This window comes from Narcine bancroftii, chromosome 1 (genome assembly GCF_036971445.1).
Source record: "Narcine bancroftii isolate sNarBan1 chromosome 1, sNarBan1.hap1, whole genome shotgun sequence".
Taxonomy (NCBI): Eukaryota; Metazoa; Chordata; class Chondrichthyes; order Torpediniformes; family Narcinidae; genus Narcine; species Narcine bancroftii.
The window spans coordinates 455,968,275-455,992,914 of NC_091469.1; the positions used below are offsets into that span (position 1 = coordinate 455,968,275).

The following is a 24,640-nucleotide window of genomic DNA, read 5'->3' on the forward strand; positions in this document are numbered from 1 at the left end:
CATACCACCTGCAGTCCAATGGGTTGGTGGAGAGGTTCCACAGGCACCTGAAGGCATCACTTCTGGCCAGGCTCTCCGGACCAGACTGGGCGGGCAAACTACCCTGGATCCTCCTCAGGATTAGGACGGCACCCAAAGAGGACCTGCAGGCATCAGCAGCGGAGATGGTCTATGGCGCACCACTTTCCCTGCCAGATGAGTTTATCTGCCCAGACCCTGACACCACGGCCACCGACAAAAACCTGCTCGCGGACCTACACAGGCGACTGGCCTCCCTAGCTCCCCCACCCCCGGCATGCCACGGCACCCAGCTGTTTAATCTCCCCAAAGAGCTCCACTCAGCCCAGTTTGTTTTCGTGCAGAGGGGTGCACCATACAGAGACCGTACGAGGGGCCATACTAAGTCTTGAGGAACCTTCACCCTGGACATTGGGGGAGGAGAGAGGAACTTTTTTATGGTGGATCGCCTGAAGGCAGCCCATCTAGACTCATCACAGTCAGAATAGACAACACACGCAAGCGCCGGGGCAGGCTTCCAAAGCGACAGGATGGGTAGCCGGTTCTGGGGGGGGGTTGTGTTGCGGCGCACATCCTCATGCGAACCTGCCCCACTTTTATCGCCATGTGGCGGGGCAGCCATGGGGAAATAGCATCGTCAGATGTTTCTCTCTGACCCCAGAATCCCTTCCAGCGCGCCCTTCAACGTGGTGGCTGTGTTTCTTCCACTGCTCACACCGTCACAGTACAATAATAAAAAGGATAATAATAAATGCTGCTATAGTATAAATGCAAATGATTTCCCCGTATAGAACTTTTGATGATCAACATAAATGTGTGTGGATTTATGTTGTGAAAGGGTGGGGGGAGGAAGAGAAGGGTTTGTTTTGTTTGTTGTTTTGTAAAGAAACAGTTTTACATATATATAAATATTGGACAGTTTTTCTATGTATATTTATGGAAAAAAACAGTATTTTTTAAAAACTGGATTAACGGAAGTACACAGAGGGTGCTCCCCACCATGACTACCAGCCCCCCCACATCTCCATCGGGCACACAAAACTCAAAACGGTCAACCAATTTACCTATCTCGGCTGCACCATTTCATCAGATGCAAGGATCGACAATGAGAGAGACAACAGACTCGCCAAGGCAAATAGCACCTTTGGAACACTACACAAAAGAGTCTGGAAAAACAACAAACTGAAAAACCTCACAAAGATAAGCGTATACAGAGCCGTTGTCATACCCACAGTCCTGTTCGGCTCCGAATAATGGGTCCTCTACCGGCATCACCTACGGCTCCTAGAACGCTTCCACCAGCGTTGTCTCCGCTCCATCTTCAACATTCATTGGAGCGCCTTCATCCCTAACATCGAAGTACTCGAGATGGCAGAGGCCGACAGCATCGAATCCACGCTGCTGAAGATCCAGCTGCGCTGGGTGGGTCACGTCTCCAGAATGGAGGACCATCGCCTTCCCAAGATCGTGTTATATGGCGAGCTCTCCACTAGCCACCGTGACAGAGGTGCACCAAAGAAGAGGTACAAGGACTGCCTAAAGAAATCTCTTGGTGCCTGCCACATTGACCACCGCCAGTGGGCTGATATAGCCTCAAACCGTACATCTTGGCGCCTCACAGTTCGGCGGGCAGCAACCTCCTTTGAAGAAGACTGCAGAGCCCACCTCACTGACAAAAGACAAAGGAGGAAAAACCCAACACCCAACCCCATCCAACCAATTTTCCCCTGCAACCGTGTCTGCCTGTCCCGCATCAGACTTGTCAGCCACAAACGAGTCTGCAGTTGACGTGGACATTTACCCCCTCCATAAATCTTCTTCCGCGAAGCCAAGCCAAAGAAAGAAAACTCAGATTGAAAGATGATGACCAGTGGTGTGCTGCAGGGATCAGTGCTGAGTCCACTATTGTTTGGCATCTATGTTAACAATCTGGAAGACAATGTAGTTAACACGATTAGTGAATTTACAGATGACGCTATAATTGGTGTGCAGTGGACAATGAAAAAGAACATCCAAGTTTACAATGAGATCTCAATCAGTGGATCCAAGGAACAGGAATGGAATTTATCTCTGACAAGTGTGAATGAAGCATTTTGGTAAGTCAAAGCAGATAGGTCTTGCATCATAAATAGCAGGGCCCTGGAGACTGTTGTAGAACAGAGACCTTGGAGTACAGGTGAATTAAGGGGTTGAAAGTGGTGTTTGGCAAGCTCAACTTGATTAGGTGTAGTACTGAGTACTGAAATTGGGACCTCATGGTATAGCTGCACGTAGTTGGTTAAAACATATTTAGTCTATTGTGTGCAGTTCTGGTTCCCCAGCTATTTCAATAAATTGGAATGGTGCAGAAGAGATTCATCCAGATTTTGCCAAGACTGAAGGACTTGATTTAGGTAGAGCTCAGATAGGCTGGGTCTTTATTACCTCGGGCATCAGAGGCTGAGGGGTGATCTTATAGAATCATGAGGGGAATAAGTAAAGTGAATGCTCAATCTATTTTCCAGGATAGAAGATTCTAGAACTATAATTTAAAGTAAGAGATGAGAAATTTAAGAGACCTGAGGGACAACATTTTGATTCAGAGTGTACTCCATATCTGGAATGAGATACCAGAGGAAGCTATAGAAATGGGTACAAAAACAATATTCAAAAGGCAGTTTGGACAGATACATTTAGGAAGGGGTTGGAGGATATAGACCAAATGTAGGCAAATACAACTAGCCCAGAATACCAAACTTAGTCAGCATGGACAAGTTGTATTGAAAGGGCTGTTCCATTGACATGTGGGAAAAGCAAGAGTGACCATGGAGGATTTTGTTCTTGACTGGAAGCCTGTGACAAGTGGTGTGCCTCAGGGGTCAGCGCTGGATCCATTGTTGTGTGTCCTGTATATCAACAATCTGGGTGAAAGTGTTAAATTAGATCAGCAAATCTGCAGATGACACAAAGATTGGGATGCAGTAGACACCAAGGATGGCCCTCAAAGATTGCCACAGGATGTAGACCAGCTGGAAAAATGTGCTGCAAAAAGGCAGATGGAATTGAATGGGGACAAGTGTGAGGTGTTGCGCTTTTGGAGGGTGAACCAAGGTAGGACTTACATAGGGTCAGGAACTGAGAGATTTGGGAATACAGATCATAACTCCATGAAATTGGTGTCATGCACAGATAGGATCGTAAAAAGAGCTTTTGACACATTGGCTTTCACAAATTAAAGTTTTGAGTACAGCAGTTGGGATATTATATTCAACTTGTATGAGACACTGGCAAGAACAAATTTGCAGTATTGTGCACAGTTTTGGTTCTCTGACTCCAGGAAAGATATCACAAGATAAAGAAGTGGGCCATTCAGCCTATTGAGTCTGCTCTCAGTCCATCATGAGCTAAACCATTCTCACATCTACTTCCAATTTCTGGCTTTTTCCCTATATCCCTTGATACCCTGACTAATTAGATACCGATCAAAGTCCTCCTTAAACTCTCCCAATTATCGGGCCTCCTCAGCTGTATGTGGCAACGAATTCCACAAATCCACAACCTTCTGGCTAAAGAAATTTCTCCTCATCTCGATTTTAAATGGGTGCCCTCTAATTCTAAGACTGGACTCACCCACCAAGGGAAACATCTTATTCACAACTACTCTGTCAAAACTCTTCAATATTCAAAATGTTTCTATGAGACCTCCTCTTATTCCTCTATACTCCAATGAATATATTCCAAGAGCATATAAACTCTCATATTAACCCTTGCATTCCAGGAATCATCCTCATATTTATCTATTGAAGAAACCTGCAATGCTATTCATAAACCCCCACTGAAAATGTATGAATGTTAACTGAAGATGGCATTAAGCTTGCACATGAGGGATGCCCTTATGTGCAAAACCCAAACCAGCATCAAACTGAATACTGCCATATACCTTCAAGGCTGATACAAGAATAAATCATTCGTGTGAGGTATTGATGGGAAACCAGTCGCTGTCGATCCTGCTCAGCAAGGTGCCAAAGCCTTCAGGAGAGGAGGTGAGGAGAGACAGTATTAAATATTCTCCAACTGGTTGACAAGGTGAATGTGCTGCTGAGCCACATAGGCTACTAAATTCCAAGTTCAACTTCCAGTTAACTGTTCAATTAATGAGTAGGTGTGCTGCAATTTGCCCAGCACCCTTAGGCTAAAACAGGAAAGAAATCATCCAAGTCTCCCAATATTGATTGCTATTGAGTAACTGTTGCTGAGAAGTGCTTGGGTTTAGACTTCAGGTAAGGGAAGATCATTCACCAAATGATTTATGTTTTCAGATATGGTCATCCCACATGCAGGAAGAACCTTGAGAAAGGTTCTGGAAGATCATCTATAACCATGGAAATAAAACCCAACTGAAGTCTATGCTTTTAGAAGAACAGGATAGAGGGGACTATATATTAAAAATCCATCAGATATTTATCTTGATCACAAATTTCACTCGTATGTCTGCAGTGAATGCAATTTGATAGAGAAATTATTTGATCCCAAGATTTATTCTTTTTTTTTTCTTTTGGCTTGGCTTCGCGGACGAAGATTTATGGAGGGGGTAAAAAGTCCACGTCAGCTGCAGGCTCGTTTGTGGCTGACCAGTCCGATGCGGGACAGGCAGACACGATTGCAGCGGTTGCAAGGGAAAATTGGTTGGTTGGGGTTGGGTGTTGGGTTTTTCCTCCTTTGCCTTTTGTCAGTGAGGTGGGCTCTGCGGTCTTCTTCAAAGGAGGCTGCTGCCCGCCAAACTGTGAGGCGCCAAGATGCACGGTTTGAGGCGTTATCAGCCCACTGGCGGTGGTCAATGTGGCAGGCACCAAGAGATTTCTTTAGGCAGTCCTTGTACCTTTTCTTTGGTGCACCTCTGTCACGGTGGCCAGTGGAGAGCTCGCCATATAATACGATCTTGGGAAGGCGATGGTCCTCCATTCTGGAGACGTGACCCATCCAGCGCAGCTGGATCTTCAGCAGCGTGGACTCGATGCTGTCGACCTCTGCCATCTCGAGTACCTCGACATTAGGGGTGTGAGCGCTCCAATGGATGTTGAGGATGGAGCGGAGACAACGCTGGTGGAAGCGTTCTAGGAGCCGTAGGTGGTGCCGGTAGAGGACCCATGATTCGGAGCCGAACAGGAGTGTGGGTATGACAACGGCTCTGTATACGCTTATCTTTGTGAGGTTTTTCAGTTGGTTGTTTTTCCAGACTCTTTTGTGTAGTCTTCCAAAGGCGCTATTTGCCTTGGCGAGTCTGTTGTCTATCTCATTGTCGATCCTTGCATCTGATGAAATGGTGCAGCCGAGATAGGTAAACTGGTTGACCGTTTTGAGTTTTGTGTGCCCGATGGAGATGTGGGGGGGCTGGTAGTCATGGTGGGGAGCTGGCTGATGGAGGACCTCAGTTTTCTTCAGGCTGACTTCCAGGCCAAACATTTTGGCAGTTTCCGCAAAGCAGGACGTCAAGCGCTGAAGAGCTGGCTCTGAATGGGCAACTAAAGCGGCATCATCTGCAAAGAGTAGTTCACGGACAAGTTTCTCTTGTGTCTTGGTGTGAGCTTGCAGGCGCCTCAGATTGAAGAGACTGCCATCCGTGCGGTACCGGATGTAAACAGCGTCTTCATTGTTGGGGTCTTTCATGGCTTGGTTCAGCATCATGCTGAAGAAGATTGAAAAGAGGGTTGGTGCGAAAACACAGCCTTGCTTCACGCCATTGTTAATGGAGAAGGGTTCAGAGAGCTCATTGCTGTATCTGACCCGACCTTGTTGGTTTTCGTGCAGTTGGATAATCATGTTGAGGAACTTTGGGGGACATCCGATGCGCTCTAGTATTTGCCAAAGCCCTTTCCTGCTCACGGTGTCGAAGGCTTTGGTGAGGTCAACAAAGGTGATGTAGAGTCCTTTGTTTTGTTCTCTGCACTTTTCTTGGAGCTGTCTGAGGGCAAAGACCATGTCAGTGGTTCCTCTGTTTGCGCGAAAGCCGCACTGTGATTCTGGGAGAATATTCTCAGCGACACTAGGTATTATTCTATTTAGTAGAATCCTAGCGAAGATTTTGCCTGCAATGGAGAGCAACGTGATTCCCCTGTAGTTTGAGCAGTCTGATTTCTCGACAAAAACAAAGGCGAGATCCCAAGATTTATACAAAGTAAGGATACACCAAAAGATTAGTGGATGAAACAAAAATCTTCTATTATGTGTTATTCAGAACAGAGTATTGCAGCAGTATTGGCTATAAATCTACTAAGAAGTAGTAAGGATGTGGATCTCACTGTCACAAAATGGCTGCATTGATATATTTAAGGGAAGATGATAGAAACATGAAGAATGGAATTTGGGAAAGTGCAAGCTCAGTCATTAAAATGAAATTACCACCATGAATGTAGACCAGTTTGGCTTAATAGCCAATTACTGTGTTGTAATTTCAATCTAATTCGATCTTAATTGTTCCGTCACACCTTTATCAACTCTCTCACTTTCTTTCCTGAAGGTACCACTGTTTCACACGTCAATAGATTTTTTCACATGGTTGCTATTTTTGAGATATTCATGAGATGGTCAATGCAAAGCATATGTTTCTCCATTTTTATGCACAACGTTCAGCACCCATAACAGATCCATTGCAGAATTCAACTACATACTATTTCAGGGTGCCAGAGCCAAATATAGTAGGGCCATGGTTGTCGCAGGAGAGATCAGAAAACAACTGCAGTTCAGAAAAAATCTTCAATTTGTATAGCTCACCTGTGCCCATACATTCATTTGTGCCTTCAACAATCCATATTTTCTTTTTTTTTAAAAATACAACACTAACCAGGTTACATGAAAAGCTTGTCGACATCCGTGTTTGTTACAAGTCATACAAGCACCAGTTGCTGCTTTGCTTTCACGCCCTTGTTCTTCACATATGTAGCAAGTCTGTAAAACAAATATCAGATAACTATAATTTTAATCAAATAATTAAATATAGAAGCCACTGTGGATCAATTATTTCACATCTGATTCTACGAATCAGAGTTCTACAGCACAGTAACAGGGCTCTTCAGCCCAACTTGTCCAACAAACCAACCTCAACCCATTTGCCTGTATTTGGCCATTTCCTTCCAAGTTTGACACTTTTCCTTGGCTCCCACAAACTATGACCATACTACAACTGAACATCTAATTTGCATTTTTGTAGTATTATTGCACTTTTTTTCTTTATAATAATTGAATCACGTTTACTTTTCCTATTTTATTCTCACTTTCTCCAATATCAACATGCAGATTGTTATTTTGTATTATTTTGTTAATATTATTGACAGTGATTTTTTTTATTATTCTTCATTTTAACTTCATGTTGATTGAAAATTTTCAAAATAAAATATTCAACAAAAACTATGACCACACTAATCAATATTCATTGTTGGCCATTGATAAAAATACCTTGCTGAAACCTCCTTGACACCTTAAAAAGAATTGATCGCTCGTCAGATATGTCCTCCTCTCAACAAATCCATTCTGATGGCCCTTAATTCATCTATGCCTCAATAAATGTTGATCAATTCTGTCACTCAGATTTAATTTGAATAATTTTCTGATCACTCACATGAGGCTGTCTGGACTACTTTTAAAAGAAATGGTACAAAAGCTGTTACAACACCAGTGATCCAGGTTCAAATCCAGCACAATCTGCAAGGAATTTGTAGGTTCTCCCCATGTCTGCATGGGTTTCCTCTGGGTGCTCCGGTTTCCTCCCACGTTTCAAAGCTAGATTGATTGGGTATTTGGGTAGCACAGGCTGGTGGGATGGAAAGGCCTGTTAAAAATAATTAGATTAGCTGCCTTCCAGTTCTCTGCCTGTCATCATAGATTTGGAAAATGATATTTTTACATGCTGTAAAAAGGCATTGCTTGTGTGGGGTGGGAGGAAGATGAGGGCCTGATGCAGCAAGGACCAATAGGATGGATGACCCAATGCCACAAGGCACAACAGAGGTGACCAAAACTGCACACATCTTCAAGGAGAAGATATGAAATAAGATTGAAAAAGTGCACAGAAGGTTTACAAGGATGCAATACACAATGTGCTGGAGAAACTCCAAGTCACGCAGCGCTGTCACCCCCATCGTCTGGAGACTTTCCTGTTTAACCCAATTTACAAGGATGTTACAGGAACTTGAACTGGGTAACGGGTAAGGTTTAACAGGTTAGGACTTTATTCCTCAGAATGCTGAAGAATGAGTGGAAATTTGATAAAGATATACAAAATTATGAGGGGCAATTACGAGCAGGCTTTTTTCAACTAATCCATCAGTGGCATTTTAAAAAAAGAATTGTCGATATTGCAGGCTGGAACCACTCATTAGGACTGAGAGTGTGGAGTAAAGAGGCAATGTAAAGAAAACAGGAAGGGAGGGATAGGACAAAAGCCAGTTAACCAGGGAGAGGTGAAAGATGACACACAGAGGCAGTTGAATGGAAGATGCCAGACAAAAGGATGAGGCTGAAGATAAGTCACACACAGTGGGGCGTGTTAGGCAAGGACAAAGGCAGCTGGTCCTGGAATTTGAAAAGAGAAGGTAACAATATTGGTATAATGAGATTAGATGGAACTGAAATCAGGAGGGGAGTGCGGCAAGGACAGAAGGGAGGAGAAGAATACAAGAGGGAGAAATGAAGGTGAAAGAAGGAATTAAACTGGGAGGGAGTTAAGAATGATTGCAAAATAAAGGGAAGAAATGGACATAGATGCGAAGGGAGGGAGCATATTACCTGAAATTGGAAAATTTATTATTCATACCACTGGACTTTACACCACCCAGACAGAATATGAGGTATTGTTCCTCTAGCAAGCACTGGGCAGTGGAGAAAACCAAGGATGGACAAGTTGGTGAGGGTATGGGAAGGGGAATGGAAATGGCATGCAACCAGCTCAGGAAGGCCATTACAAATGAGGCACAGATGCTCTGCAAAATGCTCTGCAAAAGGATGCCACATCAAGAGCACTGAACACAATAGATCAGGTTGCTGGTACAAGATGCTGGAATCATGAGCAAATAAAGGGTGATGAAGCAATTCTGCAGGTCAGATAGCATCCACGGGTAGAATTGGTCAATGTTATGGGTCTGGATGCTTTAGAACATAGAATATTACAGCTCTGTACAGGCCCTTTGATTCATGATGTTGTGCCAACCTACATAAACCAACTCCACAACAATCTAACCCTTCCGTAGCTCACAGCCATAACCCTCTATTTTTCTTACATCTTACGCACCTATCTAAGAGTATTTTAAATTTCCCAATTGTACCAGCTTCCACTACCAACCCAGGAACCCTAGCAATGCATTCCTACTCTCTGTGTAAAAATCTCCTGTAAACTTTCCTCCACTCACCTTAAATAGATGTCCTTTGGTTTTTACTGTTGTCCTAAGGAAAAAAAGTGCTGGCTGTGCACTCAATCTATGCACCTTATGATCTTATTTACCTTTATTTCATCACCTCTCATTCTTCTTTACTTCAAAGAGCAATGCCCTAGGTCTGTCCAACCTTGCTTCATAAAACATGTTCTCTATTCAAGGGATCTTGATAAATCTCCTCTGCACCCCACCTAAAGCAAATACATCCTTTCTGTAATGAGAAGACCTTTATTGAGCCCAAAGAGAAGAGTGTGAAATTATATACAGTGCATAACAGTTTTTGATGTTGTCAGATAGATTGTTGCTCAAATTACTTATATATAAAAATATATATATGTATATTTATGTGTGTGTGTGTGTGTGTGTGTGTGTGTGTGTGTGTGTGTGTATATATATACACATAAATATATATATATATATATATATATATGTATGTATGTATAAGAACTTTTGGGAGGAGCCAAGAGATAATAGAGAGTTCTCTCCTATATTCCTCACAGAGAGGAATAAAATTTCTCCAGTGGGCATCTTCTTTTTAAATATATAGTCATCTACCATCTTTAGGGAGTCACACCTGACCAGGTATTTGCAATTTTTCACTGTTACAAACCCAGAGGACTCCAAAAACCAGAAGCCACAGAAATTCACCAAGACAAAAAAAAAAGCTTTTAATTTTCTTCATACATAATCCCCTTCTAATTCTAACCGCACGTGTATGTAATGTGTACGTGTTCAGGAAAGTTCTTTCATTGTCCAATCATTCACTTTTCACTTCTTCAAGTTCACTCGTATTAGGCAATTTTCCATACTGTGCACAGAATTTAACATTTATGATCTTCACCAGGGTCTGGTTCTTTAATTTAAATTGTTACCACAAAGGAAGGTCTTTGTTGGTTTCAGAGAGAGATATTTGTTGTTCATTAGACACATACAAACTGATCTCCTTCAATCAGCCACTTGAGTATCTTGCTGAAGAAACTTTCCCCCCATGTGTTTTTCAAAAGATAATCTCTTTTTCCCCTATTTCAGGAGAAACACATTAACCAGCCACATCCTCTTGCAATTGACAAGAAGGGTTTTAGAACCTGTCTTCAAATGAGTTCTTGCAACAGGTCTGCAAAACTTGCAGTTTCCAAAACCAACACCTGCTGTAAACTGACTCTCTCTCTATGTGTGTGTTTGGAAAACCACATGACCCCTCTTAGAAGAGCAGTTTTAATAGCAAAAGATTTATCAGTTTCTGAACATGGACATCTGATACTTTAAAGACAATAGTCCATTTCAACTCTACAACATCACTCCCATTAACACCTACTTGTGAAGTCTTCATAGGCATTCTTCATGGTTTTTAAAAAATTAATAGACTTGGTTTCTATAAGTGTGGAGGGAAAAATATAAACTTACCTGTCATGGAGCAATCATAAAAGGCTGCTCTTGCATCGCATTCATGTTGAGTGGCACCTCATAGCACCTCCAGAGGCGGGGTGTCTGGTGCTGTGTCACCGCCCGTCAAATACGCAGCAGAACAATGGCCATCTTCCCTACCGATAATGCCCCAAGCAGCTGGAACCGCTGTGTTTCCAGAACTGTTCCAGATGCATGGGGGATTATGGATAGGGAAAATGGCCGTTCCTCTGTTGAGTTTTGAGCCACCGATGACTGGACTGAAGGCCGAAGTAGCCCGGTGAGGTGCCGGAACAACCAGTGAGGCTGTCACAGCCCGCACCAGCTTCCTCCTGATGGCCCCCATCCTGATGGACCCTGCTGGGTACCCCTGCCTGATGGTCCCTGTCCAGAAGTCCCCTACTCCCCTGCCGGCTCCACACTGCGCATCACCCCCCCACCGCCCCGTCCTGCCCTGGCGGCACCCTCCACCGCCCCATAATAGCTTCTTTGACTTACATTGGTACAACTCTGGTCCTCATGGTGAAAAATAGCAACTCCAAAGATTCCAAAGGTTAGAAGCAAACCTAGCTCTCTTATACCTGCACCAATGAAGCCATTCAACATACCCGAGTATTCATAAACACACGTGAACCCAAATGTCCCAAACATTATGGTGCCCTGAAATGAGGGGACTATGTATAAAAAGTGCTGTAATTTCTACATGGTCAAACCAAAATGTATATAAATAACCTTGAATAAAATCTGGAATATCCACTTTAATTCCATGTGAATTTTTGATTACAAATTTAAAACTGTGAGCACAACGGCAAATAAAGGAAAAAAAGTGTTTGTCCCAAATGTTATGGAGGGCATTGTATACCTCTTTCCTGATGGCAGCAGCAAGAACAGAGCATGATCTGTCTTGGGTGATGTGGATTCTTGATGATTGCTGCTGCTCTCTGGCAGCAGTCTTCCATGTAGATTTTCTTGTTGATGGATAGGGTTTTGCCTATGTTCACTATCTTTTGCAGGGCTTTCCGCTCAGAGATACTGGTGCCTTTATATCAGGCGATGATGCAGCTGGTCAGCATACTTTCCACGACACATATGTAGTTTACCAAGATTTCTGATGTTACACTAAATCTTCACAAACTCCTGAGAACAGAGATGCTGACGTGGTTCCTTCATGATGCCATTCGTGTGATAGGTCCAGAAAAGATCCTCCGAGATAGGGAGGAATTTAAATATGCTCATACTCTTCACCTCTAATTTCCTAATGATCACTGGATTGTCCACCTCTGGTTTTCCCTTCCTAAAGTCTACAATTAGCTCCTTGGTTTTGGTGAAATTGAGTGCGGTTGTTTTTAAGCATACCATTCAGAAACAATCACCATCTCATTTCTACCATCAGGAAGGAGGTTCAGAAGCCCAAAGACTAAATGATACAGAAACAGCTTCTTCCCCTCTGCCATCAGATTTCTGAATGCACACTACCTAGTTTTTTTTTTAATATCTTATATTTATGAAATTGTAATTTAATGTAATTTTGCACCTTATTCTGCACAATACTGCAGGTGAAAAACAACAATTTCACGACACATTTACAACAATAAATCGGATTCTGATTCTATTTATTTTTTTAAAACTTTATTTAAAACTTTTAAAAACAACATAAAACCATACAAAAAATTTATACAATAAAAATAATCTTAAAAAGATTAAACATCTCTCCCTCCCTCCCCATCCCCACTCAGCCAGCCCCCACAAGAGAGCCAAAAACATATACATAATTTTAGAATATTTCGAAACCCATATATTCCAAGTAAGGCGACCACATTTTAACCAAAAAAAGAATAATTATCATGTAAATTATATGTTACTTTTTCCATATTATTACGATCTCAATTTATTATGCCAACGAGTTATATTAATCTCTATATTATCTTTCCAAGTAATTGCTACACATTTCCATGCCATTGATAATGCTAAACAAACAAAAGCTATCTGAAACTTATCCAATCCCAAACCAGTCAAAGAAACCATGTAACCCAACAAAAAAAAAATCTCTGGATCTAATGGTAATTTAATTTTAAATAATTTCTCCAAAATTACCCTAATTTTTTTCCCAAAATGGTTGTACCCTATCATAAGACCAAACTACATGAAAAAAAGTTCCAGTATTTAACCCACATCTAAAACACAAATCCAAATTACTAAATCCATGTTTTTTCAGCTTCTCGGGAGTCAAAGATAGCTGATGCAAAAAAATTTTAATTAACCAAACCATATCTTACATTAATCAATTTAGTTACCCCTTCATGACACATAACCTCCCAGTCCTCCTATCATGTTAAATCACTTCCCCATTTATTTCTAGATTTCTCCAAATTCAATTGCTTGTAACAACTGATACATATCTGAAATAAAGCCCCTCCTTGGTATAGAGGAAATCAAAGATTCAAACTTTGTTATCTCAGGTAATTTCATATCCTTTCAATAATTATCTCAAAGATCTAAGTTGATAATACACAAATAAAAAATTTACTGGTATTTCAAATTTCTCCCTCAATCAATTAAAAGAAACTGTCCCTCTTCAAAACAATCTTGGATCACTTTTATACCTTGAGAATGCCATATCTTTAAATACCTGTTAAACATTGAAAAAGAAATAAGCTGATTTTGATATAATGGAGTTTGAATTGATAATTTACCCTTCGTACCTATAACATCATTTCTATTAACCCATATTTTTAGTAAATGATTTAATTGCATATCATATCCTTGCAATAAATGCAAATTCTATTCATATATATATAAATTGATGAACATCAGATTCAGAAATACAAGCTAATTAAAATTAGCCCAACTACTGAGTTGGAAAAGGAATTTCAGAAGAAGGTTACAGAAGATAAGAAAGCAGCATTAATTATGTAATAATTAATTACGTAATAATGCTTTACAAATGTATCAGTATGAGCATTTAATTCAAAGATCTAAACAGCGTTATTATGAATTAGGTGAGAGGGCTCATAAGGTATTAGCTTGGCAATTTAAAAAATGGAACAGGAATCGAGAACTATTAATGCTGTTAAAAATTATTCAATAGTTATTTATAAACCTCAGAAATCAATGACCAATTTTATTAATTTTACCAGAAATTATATACATCTGAGGGAAATCAGGATGATGTTTCTATTAAATCCTTTTTATCTAAGTTACATTTACCGGTTTTGGGAGAGGAAGAAGTAAAAGAATTGGAAGCTCCGTTTACAGATTTTGAGATTAAAGAAGTTATACATGAGATGCCAAATGGAAAGTCCCCAGATGATGATGGATTTTCAGTATAATTTTATAAGGTGTTTTATGAAGATTTGTCTTCTATATTTATGGATGTACTTCAACAAATAACAGATGATCAGTCATTACCAGAATCTTGTTCAAGTGCGATAACTACTGTGATTCCAAAGAAAGATAGAGACCCATGGAATGTAGCCTCGTATCAACCAATTTCTTTATTAAGTGTGGACTAAAAAATAATAGCTAAGGTATTGGCAAATAGACTTGCTAAATATTTACCTTAGTTAGTGCATACAGATCAAGCAGGTTTTATTAAGAATAGATGTGCGTCTGATAATATTCTTAGACTGATAACGTTGGTCAATGCATCGAGACAGCATCCCAACCAACGGTGAGTGGAATTTTCTATTTAAAGTATTGAAGAAGTTTAATTTCAGCCCTCTTTTTTACTGGTTGGGTGAAAGCATTGTCTAAAAATCCGATTGCTTGGGTGGTGACGAATGGCCAAACTACTTTGCCATTTAAATTAACGAGATCAACACGTCAAGGTTGTCCATTATCACCAGCCTTGTTTGCGCTTGTCATTGAATCATTAGCTCAGGCAATTCGACAGAATTATAATATTAAAGGGATAAGAGTTGCAAATGATGAATATAAGATTAATCTATTTGCTGATTGATGATATATTGATTTATTTGACAGAGCCAGAACAATCTTTGAAATATTTACAAGAATGTTTAGTCCAATTTGGGGAGTTATCTGGGTACAAGGTGAACTGGGACAAGAGTGAAATATTGCCAATTTTGGAGGGGAATTATGAAGCGTGTAAACATTATAAAATTAAGATGGTCTTATAAAATTAAATATTTAGGAGTAATTGTGAATGCGAATTATCAGTCTTTATAAAAATTAAATTATGTACCTTTATTGAAAAAGATCAAAATGGATTTGATTAAATGGAAGAATTTTCCATTAACACTAATAGGTTGAGTAAATTGTATTAAAATGAATATTTTTCCCTGTATTCAGTATTTATTTCAGTCAATACCATGTTTACTTTCAAAGGGTTTTTTTCAAGATTTGAATAGGGTGGTGAAGAAATTTTTATGGAAGGAAAAATTAGCTCGAGTAGCTTTACAGAAGTTTACGTGGAAGTATGCATTAGGTGGACTTCAGCTGCCTTATTCTCAAAATTATTAAGAGGCTGCACAGTTAAAGCTTGTTAGTAAAATGATGGATATCAATCAGCATCCTAGTTGGGCTAAGGTGGAATTAGCTTGTATTTCTGATTCTGAATGCTGAGTCACCTGTTGAGTTTGTCCAGCATTTGTATACTACACAATATCTCACATACCTATTGCTTTCAGAATCGTTGCTGAACCCAACACTATACCATAGAGCTCCATTCTGGACTGCCCAATTTCAATGTCTCAATACATTCATCAATCTATAGTGCCAAGTGCTGCTTGAGTACTAAAGATTCCAGCACTTTCTGATTTTCGGACTAGCCATCCAGTAACTATCCCAAAATCTTTGGCTGCTGTGTGGCTAGCTTCTGAAAATTCCAAACCAGAGAAGTCTGACCTTCCCTCGTGTTCTGCAGTTTTGCCAGCTGCCTATCAAGCTTGGAATCCTCAACATGTCCTGAAACACCTGGGTACACTTTCTAAATATACAGAGCCCAGGGCATACAAGATTTTCACAATTTCCCACATGGTTCATGAATGGCAGATTTTTGGTAGTCTCTATGATACAAGTCACCTCCATCCCCTTTTGGATATCTGAATTAACCTGTTTCCATGATTGACCATCCCCTTTCTATTTTGTTTGCTTTAGGGCATAGAGCCAGTACCAAAGTAGCTAACAAGTGACAAGATTTTCATATTTAAAATTTTTAAAAAACAAGGAACTAAAGATATATGTACCTGCATTAATGGCAGAAGAAAAATATAAAATAATCCTCATTTGTATTAAAGAAGATACCAAGAAATGAAAATATAAAAAGTAATCATCTTGAATTTCTAAAGGGAAAACAAAGCTTGATTAATCTTTCAAGATTCAAGATTATTTTATGGTCATATAATAACACAGAAAATCTAATATTACACAAAATTTGCCTGCCATAAGGTAGAGTCGCCATTAATATTGCCTGGCACCTCTTACAGTAAGAGAAAGAGAAGCAAGAGAGTCCCTTCATAGTTACTGAAAGTCTGAGGATTCACCTCCAGCACTCCTGCAGCCTCTACAGCTGCAAAGGTCCCTGTTCAATCCCTTGGCAAACTGAGCTCCAGATCCGAACCTCTGATACAATCAGGAAGCCTTCAGTGACAGAGGCCCTTCAGGAGTCCTTCTTGCCCTCAGCACTTTCTTGAATCCCAGTTCTGTTACCTAGTACCCATGAGCCAGCCCACAACCTGTGTCCAAGTTGCCAGCCTGTTTGGTTCCTTCAGTCTCTGAGTTTCTCGCTGGTCTGCTGTCATGGTCACTGTCCTGTAGGGCTGTCTATCTTTCTTTTCAATGGGAGGTGTTTATGGTGTCCTGCCCCAGTCAGCTGCTCCCCCAGAGTTACTGCCCAGCACAGGTACTGCCATCTTGCAGTAACTACTCGGCAGTTGCAGAATTTTAATTAAAAACACCATTAACTCCTTTAACAGGGCATTTAAAGCCTGGATGGAGTCAATGACATTAGGACTAGGTGGCTGAACCTGGAGGAGCAGTGCTGTGTTTCAGCTTCCCGCACTCCTGGGTCTGCAAAAGCTGCAATCACAGCAGCCCAGCATCATAGCCATTTTTGAGACACAAGCGGAGGAAAGGGCCATGGATAACCCTCACCCGCTTCCAATAATCATTAAAACATGTTAAAGATACACATTTAAGTGTACTAAATTGGAGACAAGCAGCAGGCAGTAATTATCTAATGCTGGAAAAATGGCTGGGTGATGTTAATTGAGGGTAAAACATTACTACCCATGACAAACCTACCAACTTAAAAAACTGCAGTAGAATCTTTTACAGATATGACCTCATGATATCTAAAATCATACAGCATTTCTTAAATTCCCATGTGCAACCACAGTGTTAAACTGAAATGTGACAAACCAATCTGGAAAACAATTAATAGTTTTCAAATTTACCATTTTCAGATGAAACTACTACTGTTCATTTCATAATCAAACACAAGCTGTTTCCGCTACTTTACTGAAGTCTTCAGAGTTTAGACAGGCTCTGAAAATGTTGATTTAAATTCCACTGAGACCACACAGTAGAGCAGGTCACGAGCAATAATGTAAAAAAAACTGAATTAAGGCAAAGCACAAAGGCCAGAAAGATTTCCAACAGAAAATTGATGGCTAAGCCAAATACCAAATTTCTTCTCAAATCCAGCAAAACAGAAGTTAGATATGGCAAGATTCTCTTTCGAAAGAAGTGGGCTTAAATTGGATAACATATTGGGAAGAACAGTGAAAACTCGGTACTTATTTCTGCTGCTGAAGAGGATAGTATATATAAGTATATGGAGGGACAGGGTCTGATCATGGACACTCAACACAGATTTCTGTGTGGAAGGTCGTGTTTGAGCAATCTTGTTTAATTTTTTGAAAAGGTGACTAGGAATGTTGATGAGAGTAGAGCAGTAGATGTTGTCTATATGGACTTCAGTAAGGCCTTCAATAAGGTTCCGCATGGGAGGTTAGTTAGGAAGGCTAAGTCCTTGGGTATTATTTGGAGATAGTCAAATGGATTCAACAGTGGCTGGAAGGAAGGTGTCAGAGAGTAGTAGTAGATCATTGTCAGGATAGAAGCCGGTGACAAGCGGTGTACCTCAAGGTTCGGTATTGGGACCGTTGCTGTTTGTCATATATATTAATGATCTGGAGGATGGGGTGGTAAATTGGATTAGTAAATATGCAGATGATACTAAAATAGGGGGAATTGTGGATGATGAAGAGGGTTTTCAAAGATTGCAGAGGGATTTAAACTGCTTAGAGGAGTGGGCAGAAAGATGGCAGATGGAGTTTAATGCTGATAAGTGTGAGGTGCTTCATTTTGGAAAGAATAATCAAAGCAAGACATTTGTGGTAAATGGGAGGGCATTGAAGAATGCAGTGGAGCAGAAAGATCTAGGAATAATGATGCATTGTTCCCTGAAGGTAGGAGTGCATATTTAGTATGCAGTGCATAGAATATAGGAGTTGGAAAGTAATTATGAAACTGTACAAGGCATTGGTGAGGCCAAATTTAGAGAACTGTGTGCAGTTCTGGTCATTGATTTATAGGAAGGATATTAATGAGATAGAGAGAGTGCAGAGAAGATTTACAAAAATGTTGCCTGGGTTTCAGCATCTGGAATACAAGGAAAGATTTAGCTAATTAGGTCTTTATTCCTTGGAACGTAGCAGGCTGAGAAGGGATTTGTTAGAGGTGTTTAAGATAATGAGAGGGATAGATTTGATGTGGAAAGGCTTTTCCCATTGAGAGTAGGAGAGATGGATACAAGAGGTCATGGGTTGAGAGTTGATGGACAAAGGTTTAGGAGTAACATGAGGGGGAACTTCTTTACTCAGAGTGGTTACTGTGTGGAATGGGCTTCTGGGAAAGGTGGTGGAGGCAGAGTCAATTTTGTCATTTAAGAAAGAGTTGGATAAATATATGGATGGGAGGGGGATGGAGGGATATGGGCAGGGTGCTGGTAGGTGGGATTAGAGGAGGGTACTTGGATCAGTGCGGACTAGAAGGGCCAAATTGGCCTGTTTCCTTGCTGTAATTGTTATAGGTTTGTTATATGTTTACCATTACTTCTTTGTTTAGTTCCCATTGGGTGAATTTTTTCATCATTGCACGTTAGGGTTAGGGTGACAAATTCTACAAATCAAGTGAGACCACTCACAAGAAATGCAATTTTTTTTAGGTTACTTTTCAACCATCTTAATATTTATTGATTTTAAGTGCTTAACTTTTATTTAGAAACAGATTACCAAATAATAAGCTTCTATGGTTATTTATATTGATAATGACATTAAAAAATGAGAAAATACCATAAAAAGGAAACAACTTTCCTATGTTTTACATTTGTACCAGTGACATTACAAAAGGGATTAGGGAAGCAAAAAAGCAGAACCTCAAGGGTGGTTATCTCTGGATTGCTATCTGTCCCACATGCCAGTGAGGGCAAGAATAGGCAGATGAATGCATGGCTGAAAAATTTGTGCAGAACAGGGGTTTCAATTTAAGGATCAGTGGGATCTCTTCAGAGAAATGTATGACCTGTACAAAAAGGACTGGAAGCACCCGAACTGCAGAGGAACCAATATACTTGCGGCCAGGATTGCTGGAGTTGTTGGAATCATTTAAACTAGTTAGGCAGGGGATGGGAACCAGTGTTTGTGATGGAGCAGCTAGTGGAAAGATAAATGCAATGTCTAGTGAAGCAACAAGGAAGCGCAGGCAGTGGAGAGAGCATTAATGCCATTTGTTAGATGGATTGAAATATTGTGTGCTTTAATGCACAAAGAATTAGGACTAAGAGTGATGAATTAGAGCATGGATCAGAACATGGAATTACAATGTTGAGACCATTAAAGACTTGGCTGTTACAAAGCCAGGATTGGCTGATTCAAGTTCTGGGGTTTAACTGTTTCAAAAGAGGTAGGGAGGGAAGTAAAAGGGAGGGGGGAGTGACGTCACTAATCAGCATTAATATCACAGCTAAAGAAAGGGAGGACATTTAGGAGTCTTCTGCTGAATCATTGTGAGTGAAAATCAGAAACAAAGACAGTGTTCATAATTGAGAGTTTTCTATAGGCTCCCAAGTAGCAATCAGGACAATGAACAGCAAATAGGTAGCCAGATTTTGGAATGGTCCAAAATAACAGGGTTGTTGTTATGGGAGGCTTAACTTCCCTAATATTGAATTGTCAGCTTTTTTGTGCAAAAGGTTCACATGGGGCAGAATTTGTGAGGTGTGTCTTAGGTAAGATGCCTGACACAGTATATGGACAACCCAAATAGAAGAAAGGTGATACCAGATCTAGTACAGATACATAATTTTTTATCTGAAATTCTAAAAACAGAAACCTTCAAAAACTGAACGTTTTTTTCCAACAGATATTCTCTGCACACCAAAGCTTTCGTTTGACGCCAAACATGACCCAAAGCAACCCACCCACATCCAATGCTGTGCCTCAATGCTCCTACCAGTCAGAAGACGTGTCTCTTCTGCTCACGGACTTTGAAGACTGTGAAAATGTCAAAAAGAGCTGCAGAGTCCCCTATGGGTAACAGAAAGAAGCAGAAAAGTAAGTGTCTATCATTATCGATAGTGCAGAAGGTATAGTTATTGCAGAAGCTTGATCGTGGTATATCTGTGCGGCACCTTACTCAAGATTATGGTGTAGCAACTATCACTATAGGACTTAAAGAAGCAGAAAGATAAGTTGAAGGTTTACAGTGACAGTGATGACCAGAAACTAATTTAAAATAGGAAAACATTGCATAGAACAAAAAACTTAGATCTAAAGATCTACGTTTGAGAGTTCAACAATGAAGAAGTGAACGCATATCACTGACTGGTTTGATTGCCTAGCCCAAAGCAAATTCTCCAAAGTTGACAGCCACCAGTCCCTGACACCTCCTAACTACCACCGACAGTCCCCAATTACAGTCCCCACTCCTGCCAGGAGCCTGAGACTTTTTTTTTTAAAAAAAGAGAAAGTCGCCAGTCCCCAACACCTCCCAACTACTGCCACTGGTCCCCGACTATGGCCCCCGCTCCTGCCCGGAAGCCCGAGGTCGCCACTTCTGCCTTGAACCTGAACCAGCACTCCCCCCAGTCCATCCAGTGACCTTTCCAGTTGGAGCGTGTCTTTGTTTTGGCCAAATCTGAAATCAACACAATTACTTAATATACCGTCATTATTATTATTCTATTATCTGAAAAATTCTGAATTCCAAAAAGTGTCTGCTCCCAAGGGTTTTAGATAAAACTGGGTTTTATACTGGGTAACAACCTGCTAGTAAATGAGCATGTTGGAAACAGTGACCACAACTCTCAGACTTTAGAACAGCTATGGACAAAATTAGGAGCAATAAAAAAAGGGTGTGCTTAACAGAGAAAACTAATTATGATGGGATTGGGCAGGAACTTGGAGAGTAAATTGGGAACAGATATTCTCAGGAAAATGCACAGCATAAATGTGAAGGAAGTTGAGGGATCACTGAGACAGGGAAAAGAAGGTAGGGTAAAGGAGCCATGGTCGACAATTGAGGTGGAACAGCTACTCATTAGGAAGAAGGAAGCATACACTAGGATTAGGAAGCAAAAGTCAGGAAGGGCTTAAGAGAATTATATGGAACCCAGGATGGAGATTTTAAACTATTAGATAGAGGAATTTGTCAAATGTATTCAGGAAAGTTTCCTCCTGCAATATGTAGAAAGACACACAGGAAGAAGGCAATGCTTGACCTAGCAGTGGATGAAGAGTTTGTGGATGAGCTTTTGAGGATCAGCGATCATTGTTCTATTAGGTTTATGATAGTTATGGAGAGAGACAGGGCAGGATCACAATTTAAAATTTAGAATTGGGGTAAGGCCAGCTATGAAGTTATAAGACAAGAACTAGTTCAAGTAAATTGAAACAGATTGTTTGAAGGAAGAAAAACGTTAGGAAAATAAAAGTGTTTTTTGAAAAGCATCCAGGACATGCATGTTCCTGTTAGGCTGAAGGGTCAGGCATGCAAGTATGGGGAAGCTTGCAAGACAAGGCATATTCAGTGCTTGGAGTAGATATAAGCAGCTAAGATAAAGTGTAGGTACAGAGGAGTAAAAACACCATGTTGGAGAAACTCTGCAAGTCAAATAGCATACATTATATAACAGATAAAGATACACAGTCAACGTTTCGGGTTTGAGCCCTTAACTAAAGTATGAGCAAAATATAAGCAGGCTCCTGAATAAAATGATGGTGAAGGAAGTGCAGGGGAGAAGCACAACCCCACAGGCAAGAGGTAATAGGTGGAAAGTGCCCAGATGGAATATTTTATGTTGCTCCTCCAATTTATGGGTGGGTCTGGCTTGACTGTGCACGAGGCCATGGACAGACATGTCAATGCAGGAATGGGGTGCAGAATTGAAATGGTTGGTCACTGGGAGATCCCTGTCATTGATGTGCATGGAGCAAAGGTGCTCAGTGATCTCCAAGTCTGCGTCCTGTCTCTCCGATGTAAAGAAGGCCACAACAGGAGCACCAGAGGAAGTAGATGACTCCCACAGATACACAAGTGAAGTGTTGTTTCATGGAAGGACTGTTTTGGGCCTTGAAAGGTGGTGATGGAGGAGGTGCGGGCGCAAGTGTGGCACTTCCTGCAGTCACAGGGGAAGGTGCCAAGGTGCGATTAGTGGGAAGGAATGAGTGGATGAGGAAGTCCCTACATCTGTAGCTGTCCCTACAGATGGCAGAGAGGGAAAGAGTGATGGGGGTCATGTTGTAGGTGACAGAAATTGTGGAGGATAATAAAGGAAATCCTGTTCTTGTTGCATCCAGGGGCAGAATGGGCCAGAGCAGATGAGTAGGAAATGGAGCAAATGCAGGTATGGGCTGAGTTGATGGTGGTAGAGGGGAAGCCATATTTTATTTGAAGAAAGAGAATAGCTCGGATGATCTGGAATGAAAGACTTTATCTTGGGAGCAGATGAGACGGAGGAATTGAGAGGAATTGGGTGTAAAGGAATGTCATCGAGGTAGTTGTGGAAATTGGTAGGTTTGTAGAAAATGTCTGTAGAAGGAACCTGGGGGAGTTTAAGGAACTGAGGAACAAACTAAATAAAACATGGACCTGATGGGTAATTTTCCCCACCACCACCCCCCCTGCCCCCCCACCCCCAAGATTGTTGGGTATATGGAACAAGCTGCCAGAGTTCGTTTAGACATGTAATATTGCAACGAATTGGTCAGATGCATGGATAGGATGGGTTTAGAGGGATATGGGCCAAACGCAGACAGGTGGGACTAGCATGGGTGGGACATTGTGGGTAGGGTGGACCAAAAGACCTGTTTCCACACTGTATGGTTATGACTCTGCAAAGGACTCAGGAGATATAAATGGGGGTATGAGAAGACCTGTTCACGAAGGAGGGGGACCTTGGTAAATGTGAAATCAATGTATGGTACTGGAGCATGTCAAGGTTACGAAAAAGGAAGTGGGGGGGGCGGGGGGGGGGGGTCACGTGATGTCAAAGAGGGAATAGGAGAAGAAAACAGAGTTCCAAGGAAAACCAAGCAAATTAGTTTTTATAATGGCCAAAAAGACTCTAGCATTAAAAGAAAGTACAGAAAGAATAAATAATCGCCAAAGTGATGGGGAAGAAGATGATAAATGGTAAAGAAATTATTGCCTGAATACCCCAAGACAATCCTGTGGTGAAAATGGCAGAGCCTGCCCGAAGCACTCAGGGGAGAAGAAAATGATCATGGAGTTGCAGCCCACTCTGCAGGCAGACGGGCCACTGAAATCATCCCCCCCCCCACCCTGAGGTGCTGAGGAAGCAAAGCTAAAGCAGGGGGCATCAGGCCCAGATGAAAACTCAAATGCCACAGCAGAAGAAACGACGCCAGCACTACTAGGTGAACCCTACACGCAGAAGGGGAAGAGGGCGTGGACGTCACGGGGATCCAAGGAGGCGGGAGCATTCAAGACTCAGCACCAAAATAGCAAGATGCAAATAGCATCATAGACTTACCCTAATCCCAGGTGTAGCACCAATGCTCCAGCGACGGCAAGGATGACTCCGACCCAACGGTGATGGCATTGGGAAGTAGCAGCGCAGATGAAATGTACAACCCGACTTTGTAGACAGACAGGAGGAAAAAAAAAACAAGGGAGGAAAAGGAGGGCTGGAAGCTTTTATGAAAAACATTAAAGTGATGATGGAAACAGTAATAGAGGCTTCAAAGGTTTGAAGAGATTTTTCAATGGAGCTAGGAAAGTTAGGAAAACTATGGGAGAATTATGAGGAAGGGAGACTACAATAGAAGTATGGGTGGAAAGGATGGAAGGTAACATGGAGAGATTAGAAAATGACAGAAAAACCTGGGTAAGGGAGAAAGAAAAAATGAGATAGTCTAGATACTCTTGAGAACCTTAGCAAAAGAAATAACAAAAATTGTAGGGGTGAAAGAGAAGATAGAAGAGAGGGATCCAATAGCATTCTTTAGGAAATGGATCGCGAAAATATTGGGAAGGGAGAGAAGTGGGGTGGGGGGGGGCCTCCAAATAGAAAAAGCTAGTTGCTCTCCTCTTCCAAAGCTAGGTGCAGGAGAGAAGCCCCGATCTGTACTGATCAGACTGGCTACATTCCACAATAAGGAAAAAAAAATCTTACTGGCAGTGGCTCTGGGAGCAAGAGAGAGGGGAAGCTTTGTGGAATATGAGGGGGACAAAGTCCTCTTATCCGGACGTCACCACAGCACTCCTTAAAAAATGTAAAGAATTTGATCCGGTCAGGAAAATGCTAAGAAACAAGGGAATTGGGTCAACTT

General features: G+C 41.2%; 1 protein-coding gene across 10 annotated transcripts in view; it reads right to left on the reverse strand.

The window, feature by feature from the left end:
• Nucleotides 1-24,640, reverse strand: part of mllt10 (MLLT10 histone lysine methyltransferase DOT1L cofactor) — a 458,751-nt gene that overhangs the window by 368,783 nt on the left and 65,328 nt on the right. For 9 of the 10 annotated variants that reach the window (XM_069914651.1, XM_069914639.1, XM_069914641.1 and 6 more), the window contains one exon: nucleotides 6,839-6,942. In XM_069914651.1, coding sequence (XP_069770752.1) covers nucleotides 6,839-6,942 — 104 coding nt within the window. Of the gene's footprint in view, nucleotides 1-6,838; nucleotides 6,943-16,030; nucleotides 16,114-24,640 lie in introns of those variants that run through there. The other variant, XM_069914646.1, reaches the window with a different exon arrangement.